The 12,047-nt window shown below is 35.2% G+C and overlaps 1 protein-coding gene across 5 annotated transcripts in view; it reads left to right on the top strand.

Moving 5' to 3' along the window:
* AHI1 (Abelson helper integration site 1) overlaps positions 1–12,047 on the top strand; it is a 90,984-nt gene that overhangs the window by 42,558 nt on the left and 36,379 nt on the right. For all 5 annotated transcript variants that reach the window (XM_069010716.1, XM_069010717.1, XM_069010714.1 and 2 more), the window contains one exon: positions 2,197–2,314. In XM_069010716.1, the coding sequence (XP_068866817.1) occupies positions 2,197–2,314 (118 nt within the window). The remainder of the gene's footprint in view (positions 1–2,196; positions 2,315–12,047) is intronic.

A 12,047-nucleotide genomic window follows, 5' to 3' on the forward strand; every position in this document is an offset into this window, starting at 1 on the left:
GTGAGAGTGTTTGCATAGTACAGCAGGAAAATAAAGAGAAGTGAATTAAATGTTGTACAGGAATAATTTACATAGAGTTCCATATCTCTTATATAATTCGTTCAAGGACCAGAATCAAGACAAGTTTAGCTTCATAATTCTTCCTTCCAGGATGAACTGGGGAGGCATCTCTTAAGTGCTAGTTTTCAATAGTTTGCTCTGCCCTGTTTAGTTTGGTTGCCAAAGGCCAGTATAGTCAACCTGCCTTCATTTCCTGGTATTATCTGAAACGTAATTTTTGATAGCAAATTTGAAAGAGACTTCCATTAAAATATTTGACTGGAAAGCCTCCATTTGTCTTATAGTGTAGTGTGCACTCAGCAAGGAATTCATGCAAAGGGGAGATCTTCTCATTCATCTAGGGAGAAAGGCTCTCCCTAGAGCTTACAGTGGATTAAAGAAGATGAAACACTGGGATGCTGAGCTCGAAACATTTGCAGAACAGATAATTTTTACTGTGTTTTAGTAAACACATAAGCTAATAGCTTTTCACCATTTTTTTTCTCAGGGAAAACTTTATAATAATGACGTTTACTTGCTTGCATATGTAAATGTAGGAAAAGCAGATTGATTTTGTTGTTGCAGTTGTTCAGAAAAACAGGTCTCCATTCTGAAAACATTTCACAGCTTCTGTTTACTAGCATTGATTTAAATTTGTACACTGTAGTAAAATCTAGCAGGTTTAAGGCTTTTTAAAATCATGTTCAATGATGAATCTGATTTTCTATCTCGCTTTTCTTTTTGTTGAAGTAGTCATTACAATTGTGCGCCTTTGTGGCAAGAGTCCCTTGTTAGTCAAAGACAGTTTTTATTATAAACTTCCCTCCACAGAATTAAATCCATATTCCTGCACAAAAAACAGACATGTTAAGATGACGGTCTGGTGTAGTGGTGCAGAGTAGATGGTGATATTCTCTGGCCCAGTCAAGTAATTCAACACACATTTTTACTGCTGTACTACCTGCATTCCAGTACACCTACCAATACCCAAATATTATGCATTATTGAATAGAATAATATTTATTGAATTACAGAAGTAATAGATAGATAAAATATATCATTTTTGAGATAGTTAAACCAGAGGGAATTGGTGATTGTCTCCTTTCTTTAAACAGAATTTACAAGCCAGTAGTTTGAAAATTTGCAAAATATCACTGTCCTACAACTGAAGTTTAAGGTTCTGATTTGGAGTTTACTGAGGCCAGAGGTAGTGCTCCACTGATTGGGAGCTTTTAGTTGGGTTAAGTGACCATGTGCATTTATTCTATGTGATGAAACAGGCTTGACTTTTGAAAGGGTCAAGAACTATGGTGTCTTACGTAAATAACTCATAAGAATTTTAGCATATGAATACCTTGCTTGAAGAAAGTTGCAGGTATTTTCTTCAAAGCCTATTTTTCTTCCCCTTTGGCTTTGGTGTATTAAGGCAGTGAAAATATATTTAACAAACAGTAAAATTCTCAGTTGGATCAACTAAAGCTTAAGATAATTAAATTTTTTTTCATAGACTGTATTGGATAATACGTCAAGAGTAAAATTTGGGAAGGGCTTTTGCTTTGTAATAGTTGTATGTATATCAAGAAACTCCATAGGAAAACAGATTTTAACTACATTATCTTTGTTGCTATGGAAATTAGGACTGGAATGATGTGTAATTTACATGTAAGAAGTGTCTGGGATCTTGGTGTTTATTGCTTTGCAGAAATCAGGTTTGTGCTAGGACTGGTTTAGGATTTTTTTTTTCTATAATGGTGAGTATCTCTTCATGGATGTAGTGTAGGTTGAGTACTCAAAAGTTAGAAATGATTTTACATTCACAAGTTTATGACCGTATGTAAATGTCTTCTTCTTTTTATACATGAAGATGGAACGAGATGCTGATTCAAACAATTCTGTTTGCACTGCTTGAGAGTTAGAGTCCATATGTAAACACACAATTCAGTTTATAGCTGTGCCAGTAATTTTTCCAAGTCTGTATCTCCAAATACTAAAAAAAAAAAAAATTGAAGTTGTTAGTCATCATCAACTTGAGTTTTACTTTTTTTTCCTGGAATTTAATAGTTATTTACAGTAAGCAAATATTACTTTTCTAGTTATTGCATCAGTAAGTCACCCAGGAAATTACACTTCACTTTCTGATTTGTCTTCCTGTTGCAGGCGAGCTCAAATCTCTTGCTTCCTGCACCATCATCTCTGTCACCACACTCCAAGCTAAGACTGCCAGGCACTCTGAGTACTCCACTGAATCCTCTGTATACTTTCACTACTGAAGGCGGTAAGTATCTTTATTTCTTCACTCTTTCTAGGGAATGGCTGATAACTTCTATGAGAATTTGTTTTTCTGCCTTTTTAAATTTTGCTGTGTAGCTCTTTCAGGGAGTAACCCAATTTTGTTATATGTGATATTGTTTAAGTGCAGTGTGATACAGTCCGATAGTGATGCATGTTCCTTTGTAATGCTTTTTTTCTTTAAACTGTACACTTATTTATTAGTGCTGTAAGTTCCTAGAAGAGGATGAGATTGTCAGCTTTTCTTAATTTAATATTTTGATAATATTTTAATGCTTACCAAAGTATCTTAAGCATGGAAACTCAAAAAGAATGGAATTTTAAAGCATATATACTAATAGAAGAACCATAGTGCTTGATAGTCTCTTTACAGTTGTGTTTAATCTATTTTTAGATTTTTTTTTCCTAAAGATATTTTGTATTGAAAGAGTTTGAGAAAAAGGTAAGCAATGCAATTATGTACATTTGTGATGCTTACTTAGCTAATAATATCTGTTTCGTTGCTAATCACAGTATTTAATAATAAAATTTATAATTTCATGCAATTTTCTCTTTTTCTGGGCACCTGTAAAATAAGACAGAAAATTGGAACCTTAATTTCGAAGTGTTTTTGTTTTGTATCCTTGAGAAGAGTAAAAAGAATTCCAGAGGGAGGGTGGAATATATAATGAAATGAAAACAGGTAATAGAGATTTAAAATGTAGATAATAAAGATAGGAATAATCTCTGTAATTATATAGAATTATCTCCTAAAGGCAGACAATTTTTTTCGCAAATGAAGTTATGATTACTTTTTCTGAGCAGCTGGGGAAATGATCCTTAGCATGGTCTAAAAGATTGACCACTGGTCTTAGAATCACTCTTAGTCACTGTTTCCCCATGCAAATGGCCATACACCCATTAACTTCTGTATTTTCTACCTTAATGAAAGATCTTAGAGCCATAATAATATTCATCTGTTGCCCAATGGATTTCCACAGTGTGTAAATCTTACAGAAGCAGTAGAACACATATACTTACATATTGTGAATGTTTAAAGTAAGTGGACTAACACTTTAAAGAATGTTAACATATACTTTAAGTTGTTCTAAATGGCTATTCCTGGTATTGCTCAAACCAAGGAATTTTATTTTCTTGAATTTTACTTTGTGCAGAAGCACAGATAAAAGTGTTGATGGAGAGACTTCCTAAACACCATGAGCAAACATAAATGTATGTTACAGCTCTTCATGTACAATCCCAATGTTTTCGTTTCTAAAACTGACTGATAATTCCAAGATGATCCACAGGTACAGGGTATTATTTATACAAGGGGAACATAGTAAAAAAGGAAATATAGTAAAGAAGAAGCCATGAGAACATGAAGATTTTTAAGGGAAGGCAACCGTAAAAATACTAGTGGGCCACAATTGAAAGAGATTGTTCTGTAAGAAAATCTTTTAAAATCACGAATTACTTCTCTGTTATTTTGAGGGCCTCCAAGTTGTTCTACTGTGGTAGAGTTGTTTTCAGTGAAACATGAAAAAGATTTACTCATCTGTTCATCATTGCCTATTGGTTATAAACTGTAAAGATAAGTGCTTGTATTCATAGTGCCTAACTGCCAGTTAAATTTTGGTTTTGAATAATAGAAAATTGATTGATTTATGGATTGTGCTGGAAGGACAGAACCTTTATTTTCTGTGTTGGTTTTATATACAGAATATATTTTCTTTTTTTACTTATGTTAATTGGGATGTTGCATTGTTAACAATTGCCTGTACTAGAGTTCCAGCAGATGGTTGCATAATCCTGAAGGTTGTGTTGACAGTTCAGTTCTGTCACCTTTTGCTGTGTGTTCAGTGCTTCTTAAGGCAAAATGCAGAATTCCCATTCACATGCATAAACCTCTGTTAGCAATATATGTAACCACATAACTGGTATATGTGCACACTCCAGTAGTTTGGTAAGGTGGAGCTGATGTCTTGTAGTGTGGACAGTGTAGTAGCCTGAATATATGCAGCCTTTTCTTTTTAAAAGACAGTTTAATTGTCTAGGTCTTGTCTGAGGTAGGAAACAGTGAAAAAACAGTGTTTCCATCTTTGTGATATATGAGCAGTAGCAGTAATACAGCAGATCTTTCCTGACTTTTAAATCTTTTCATATCCAGGTACATTTGCTGAATTAGCTATATGTGACTTTGTAATATAATACTTCAGATAAAAGTAATATTCACTACTATGTCTTTTAAATATGTGTGTCCATTTTGACAAATGGATTCTGTATACCCTGATATATCATATGTTTTGGCTTTTCTTCAAGTGCATACTTCTACAGGTTTATAGGCTTTCATGAAGCTCCAGTCTTATTCTGCTATCTATTCTGCTGTTTTCCCACTTCCCTCAAGATCAGTTAGCTCATGGATGCTGAGGCAAGACTGCCTTTGTTTCCAACCAGTTTGATCTAAATTAAGTAATTTATTGTTTAATCATCTAATAGAGAACTTCAGTATCTTTCTCAATGACAGAATATTCTTTATGTGAGATGAGTAAAGACAAGATCATGATACCATTGACCATGGAGCCCAACCCTCCTGCTCAAAGTGGATTCGCCTAAAGCTCAGGTCTATGTCCATTTGGGTTTTGAATATCCCTAAGGATAGAGACTCCAGAACATTTCTGGCCAACCTATTACAATGTTTGACTATTCTCACAGAAAGGATTTTTTATTATCTTTAAATGATATTTTGTGTATTTCAGTCTGAATTGGTGGATGGGATTATTCCTCCCCTAGTTCAGGACTTGGCATTTCCCCTTGTTGAACTTCGAGAGTTCTTGTTGGCCCATTTGTGTGGCCTGTCAAGGCACCTCTGTATGGCAGCATGTCCCTCTGCTGTATCAGCCCCTCCTCCCAGATTTTTATCGTCTGCAAATTTGCTGAGGGTGTACTCAGTCCTATAATCCAGGTCAGTAATGGAAAAGTTCAAGTATGGACTCCAGTATCGACTCTGGGGTGCACCTCTGGTCTAAAGTCTCCAGTTAGATTTCATGTGAGTGGTCACAAACCTCTGATCTCTACAGCTCAGCCAACTTCAACACTGTCTGTTTTACACAGTGCATACTTGAGCTGTTCATCTGTGAGAATGTTATGGGGGACAGTGTTGAAAGTTTTGCCAAATTCAAGGTTAAAAACATCTAGTGCTTTCCCATTGATGCTATGCAGTGCTGTGCAAGAGAGTTTTGTCAGGAGCGTGGTTAGAATTGCTAGAAAAAGTAATGAATTTTGTCAAATAGTAATTAGCAAAATAAATACCACAAAGCAGATACAAGACACAGATCAACTTATTTTTGTGTGTTATGTATCAAGCATTTCATTAGAGACATTTCATCAGATTAACAAAATTGATTAAAGAAAATGTGTGTTGTATGCCTTCCTCTCACAAAGATTGTTTTAAATTTGAGAGAAAGCCATGGAACTTGGGTTTTCTTACCGTCTGTCTTGATAGCCTGTTAGCTGAAATTTTTCATCAAGAGTGTGACTCATGTTACCATATAGGATAATTTTTGTGTCTGACTCAGTAAAGCTGTATCTGTGCTCATAGCTATTTCAATAATTTGAAAAGTTTATTGGATGTTTGTCTTTGGAATAAATCATCCCCTTTGATTTTGCACTTATAATTCAGATTCACAAAGTCTTATGGGTGTTTAGTACTCTTAAGGAATCTGTCCCTAAAGGTATGTAGTATTTAAGGTTGTTGAACTTCTTTTTTTGTTTCTTTCATTTTTTTTTTCCTTCCTTGGTAATAAAATTTGTTTAAGATCTGTCTTTGATAGTCAGAATTGAGGTTTTACCTTGGCCTGTGCTGTATAGCTCTGCTTATGCTTAGTGCTAGTTTTATCATACCTGGCCTATAGTGCTGTTCTGCAGCACTGCACTGTACCATTATCCATGACTTGGTCTTAAACATTCCCATCTCTTCCTTCTCATATGCTCCTCTTTATAACTTCTTCCAGTATGACCCATTTCCTAGTTGTTATTTTTTAAACGAATAGGGAAGTAGCAAAAGCTCCAGATTCTTGATTGCTCATTCTAGCTGACAGACATTAAAATCTCCTCTGGTTTTGTTTGCCTTTCCTCCTTAAGACTGTGAGCATCTTTGAACAGTGAAATCACCTTCCTATGAGACACTGTTTTGCAGATCTGTGGCATGCCATGAAAGAAATATCCAGCTTCTTTGGGCTTTATTCAACAGTGACTCTTCAGTAACTACCACTCTGTTCAGGACGTGCTTTCTAAAATAAGTTCTAGGTTTCAAGTCATTGTAATTAACAGTGACCCTAATTGTTAATTATGTGGGAGATTGAAGCTCGACTATAAATACTACACAGATCTTTTCACTGAATTTTGGACTTCAATAAAACCATTTAATTAAACTTGCTCTTAAAAATTAATTACGTATGTGCTAGAAACGTGATGGTTCTTGTATCTTTAAAGAAAATCTCAAAAACAAAAAACACAACATTTTGGCAGGGTTGAGAACAATTAGAAGTTTTCTCTCCATTAACACAACTGACAGTCAAAGGTGTTTTCCACCTATATAAAGGGAAAGCTTCAAAGCACTCTTTATTGCTCTAAAGATATTAACAAAACTGACTTCACATTTAAGTCCTCTGTTACATTTGATAGACTATTTAAAACTGCTTCTTTCAGTCTCAAGCAAACAGTGAAATAGATTTCTGCATCAAAGATATCAGAAAAACTTGTGCATCATTAAATGTTCTCAAAATACCATTTTTATTCTTGGAGGGTTTTTTTAAGAATCAGAAAAAGGAGGTATACCATGTAGCAAAATTCATATTGTGCAGAGATGCTGCAGAAACACATCAAAAGTTGCAGTCTCATATGTATGTTAAATCATTGATTTTTTTTTCCTCAGTATTTCATACTTTCTCCCCAACTCTGTAACATCTCTCCTTCAGTACTGCCACAGTCCTGGAGGAATTGGATGGTTTTGTTTGGGTTTTTGCCTTTCACATAATTTTCTGCCACTCAAGGAAGAATGTCCGCAGGAAACTTGTTCAGTGTGTCCTTATTCTTTTCATGTCTTACTAAGAAACTCTTAGGGGAAAAAAGACTTATGCAAACTGTTATTGAAAATGTATTAAATGAACAATTGAATTCAGTTTGTTATTCTAATAACTTATTTTTTCTAATTTGAGAATAATAAGTAACAAAATATTCTGAAGAGATACTAAAAAAGATGACAGAGTATATATTAATTGAAGGGTGCATGTATGTGTACTATATAGTCCAAGTATAACATGAAATACAGTAATTGTAGTATCTCTTGAAAGAACTGATTGAAAGACAGAAGATGACTAAAAGAAGCCATGTGGTACAGGTGGCAGCATTGGCATCTTCCTCGCACTACTGTGCTGAAAATACATAATTTTGACCTTAGAGGGGTCACTCCCAAACTACTTTTGTTTAGAGGGAGTGCCAGTGGGAGTGCCTGTTGGAGAAATCTGTTACTGGGATCCAGTCCATGCAGGCAAATTGAATGGCACACAGATCACTGAATACATACTTTTTTTTTTTAACCCTAGCATATTACTGTAAATACTGTATTTTAAGAAATCAAATTTTAACATAGGAGTGAAATATTTTCTTATTCACTTTTTAAGAGAAATATCTTGAGTGTGTGTAAAAGACTTCTTGCCAAGAATATAAATGTAAGAAAGGAACTCAATTTTTGTTTTGAAAGAATCTGGGTATAACTGTTCCCTGTTGATTTGTAATGTAAGCTGCCTCATTAGCTCACCCAGCAGCTTCATTTAGATTTGCTGTGATGGTGAAAGCAATTAAGCCTGCAGGACTGCACAGATCAGAGCTATGGAAATGGTGTAGCAATTTGCCATAATGTCTAAGTAGCATTGAGAGTTTTCTTTTTATCCCCACATCTTCTTAAAATTGGGGCAGGAGCATATTATGGTGAAGAGAACCAAATACATACCTAAAAGTGGTTCACTATCCACACTATTAGTTGAAAGTGCTTTGAGTGTAATACAAGCTGCTAGGAGGAATAGGTAATGATAAGAAACTAATTTTACTTTATTTTACTTGGGAAAAAACAAAAGGGAAGTAGATAATGTATAATAATTTCACAAAGTTTCTCAATTTCATTAGCATTGGTGAGTCTGCTGGCCTTTTTTTGTGTTATTGACTGAGCAAATAATGAAGTGGTGTTATAAGGCCTGTGCAAAATGGCTGTAGTAGTCTGCACTGGTTGCCTAATCTGTTTATCTTTTCCATTTATTCTTACTATTAACAGAGGGAGAAAGGCAAGTTTCCTGTTCACTAAGGGATAGTCCTAATGGCCTCATGTGATCAGCCAGTCCAGTGGGGGAAATATCTTTGATTAGCAGTCTGCTGCCCATTGTCTTTAAGTCTGAAACTGGATAGAAATGCAGAACACTTTTAGTATGTCCTGTGGAGGTGCTGCCAACATAGGAAGTGATACATGAGAATAAGTGCTTGCAGAATGTTTAGCTTCCTGCAAGCTACAGTCTGCTGCTGCTAGATTATGTCATATGTTTGAAAAAGGGGAATGTGCATCAAGATGAAAGAAATAATGTGCCTAATACTTGTCTAACTTCTCAGATATTTTTCTATGTTTGCTGTCTTCCTGCTCTGTCACATATCTGAAGAACTAATTCTGCCTGACACATTTTTCAGAAATTGAAACTTCAAAAAATTTTCAAAAGAACTATTCTAATATTTTTAGGGGCAGGGATTTTTTTTTTTTTTGATGTGACCTTTTCATTTAATTATACTAATGGGAAACTGATACCAAAAAATTCAAAATTTTGCCTAGTGTTTTCTTTTACATTCTTAACTGTAGAAATGTTAGTTACCTTCTGTTATTATAAAAAGTATCTTATTGCAGCTTTGCAGAGTTCTCACATTTTTTGTAATTTGTAGGATGTAATTGCATTTAACTCTGCGGCTGGATCAAGTATGTATGTTTTCTTTCTTTTGGAAACTGAATTACTTAAACATCCCCACCACCACTTGGTCTGGATAACAATAATGCAGAATACCAGCACTTTTTAAGTGAGTAAACTTGACTTATTTTAGTCCCTTGGGTTTGGAGTATATTGTTCTGTTGTGGGATTTTTTCCTACTATTAACCAAAGATAAACATACCTTTACAGTCATTGCAAGCCTTTGTTTTAACTGAAGATTACTGCATAGTCACTGAGAATTTATTATAATGAATTAAGTTAGTGGATTTTCTCTTTATTTTTCAAAAGATGGTAGGAGAACTGAGTAGAGAGAAATCATCAGCTCAACACCACAGATCAGCTCTCAGCAAGTGTCAACTGATGTAACTACACTGATGTTTTCTAAAAGTATTTTTACCATAAGGAGAAGAGAATTAAGTCTAAAGTGCTTTTTATATATGTCTGTTAATTTGAATGGGAACTCCCCTGGGGAAAATGATCGTTCATTTTAAGATATTCATATCTCTCACTTTGACTTAATGGAAATGTGTAAGGGAGAATGGAGAAAGAAAGAAAAATTTTTTTGTTACTATTTGCTTATAATGCAATGGAAGAACTCAAAAATGCAGCTTACAGATATTTTTCTCAAATTTAGTTTCTTTTAAAACAATAGGAACATCTATTACAAGATGGTTTTGGGGTTTTTTTTATGCCTGCTTCTTTTATAAGCTATTTGGCTATACCATTTACATTTTGAAGTGGCTGTGACTCAGTTTCTTCAGTGCAAATAGATTACAAAGGCTCATGATGTTCCAGCTTACAGCTGACTTTGGCAGTAAATAAAAATTATGAGTATCAGGACACACCTGTGCCTTCATCACGGCTTACAGGCAGCTCAGGCCATTCTGCAGAAGAAGGAACTTCCTCAGTGCTCTGTGACCCTGTTGTGCTGCCCACATCACTGGACAATGTCAGAGTTCTGGCTTAAGGCACAAGTACAGGACCTTGTTTTAAGGTGGAAGAGCTGAGTGTTTACACTTACAAAATGAATAGTAAAAATGATTTTTTAATTTGAAAACATAAGTTGTATAAATAGATTCATCTAACCACAAAAATGTTCCAACAGAATAGTAAAGACACAGAGACATAACCATTAACATTAATGACAATCTAGTTCTTCTGTTCTAAAAGGTTGCTTATCCAGTTTCTTCTATCTGATTGATAAGATGTTATAAACGTCAGAAGAGTTTGTATTTTCTAGTTAAACTTACTAGAATTATTTATACTGAGATCAAAGATACACATGTTCCTTTATTATATGTTCTTTTTCATGTTTCTTCTAGGTGAGTTAATTAAAATATTTCTCTAAAAATTACACTAAATACAAAGCACAATAACAGCAATCTTTGAAGATTCCAAAAACTTTATCTAAAGAACACCATTTATATTTACTTGAAATTGGTGTATGTTAGGGTAATTACTGCTGAGCCTTCAGGCTAAAGGAAGTACTCTCAGCCAAATTATACAAGGGTGTGGATTAAATGAAGCATTACTCTCTGTTTGGCAGCAGTGGATATAGATTGCAAAATCAGGGTGTGACGTAGTACTGTGGAAAGTCTCTGCCAAAAGTGATTTGGCCTAAGTGTGCCCTTACTTTCTCAGTTCTGTGGATCCTAAAACAACTGAATCTAATTAATTCCTAAGTTGAGAGGTCCTGTTAGCTGTTTTCACTCTGAGCTTGTCTGTAATTTTGGTCTATTGAGCCACGAGACAACAACATGCTTAGTTGAAATTTCAGCTGGTCACAACGGGGGAAACTCCTTCTGCCAAGGACTGTGCAGTAAAGTATCAGTTCCCTCCTCCAATAGAAAGCTCAGGTCAGCAAGGATGCTGTCTGTGCAGCAATAAACATGAGTGAAGAAAATGAAGAAATTGATCCCTCCTTGTATTGCTCCAATCCTTCTGCTCCTGTCATTTCCAGAGGAGCTGGGAGGACTATGCAAAAACCCCAGTAGCAGCCATGGTGCACAGGAGGGAGACACCTCTATCTCCGCAAGAGGAGACCAAAGTACTTTGATTTCATCGCTGGTTTTGACAAGTTAACAGAACCCAATACATTAAAAACTAAAAAATCTGTGTTTTAAGTATTATCCATCCCATTTTGGTACACATGCATACTTTTTCAACTTTTTAAAAAAGCCTTTGCTAATTTTGTTGATAGATTTTTATGTGTGAAGCAACTAAACTTCCATGGGTTCATTAGGCAACTTGTTACTGTTGTTGCTGAAGCACCAATTTCAGTGACAGCAAACTTCCCTGACATGATTCATTCTACTAATATAATACCTTTAAAGTTAACTTTGGTATATGTGGTCTATATTGCGCTCTGCAATAGGCAATGGTAGCAATGCAGTTTGATCATTGCAGTTTGATATGGATCGTGTTGATCCTGTAGAAGCTAATGATAGAGGATGGTTACTTGGGAAAGCATTAACAAAGCAGAAGGCAGGTACAGAGAAGTGAAGACTCTGTGGGTGTGTAACTCAGATGTTGCTGTTGTCACACAGTAGTTTGCTGTTATATACAGAGATGGCCTCAATGTGCTGCCTTGATGCAGATGAAATGAGAGCTTCACTGGAGCCTGCCTGCTCATTGCTAGCTCGCTTTCTTGCTTGCTGGAAGTTGTAAGGAACAGTGACTCATTGCTTGTCGGCTTCAAATGAAGTGCTAGAATTC

Source organism: Aphelocoma coerulescens, chromosome 3, assembly GCF_041296385.1.
Source record: "Aphelocoma coerulescens isolate FSJ_1873_10779 chromosome 3, UR_Acoe_1.0, whole genome shotgun sequence".
NCBI lineage: Eukaryota > Metazoa > Chordata > Aves > Passeriformes > Corvidae > Aphelocoma > Aphelocoma coerulescens.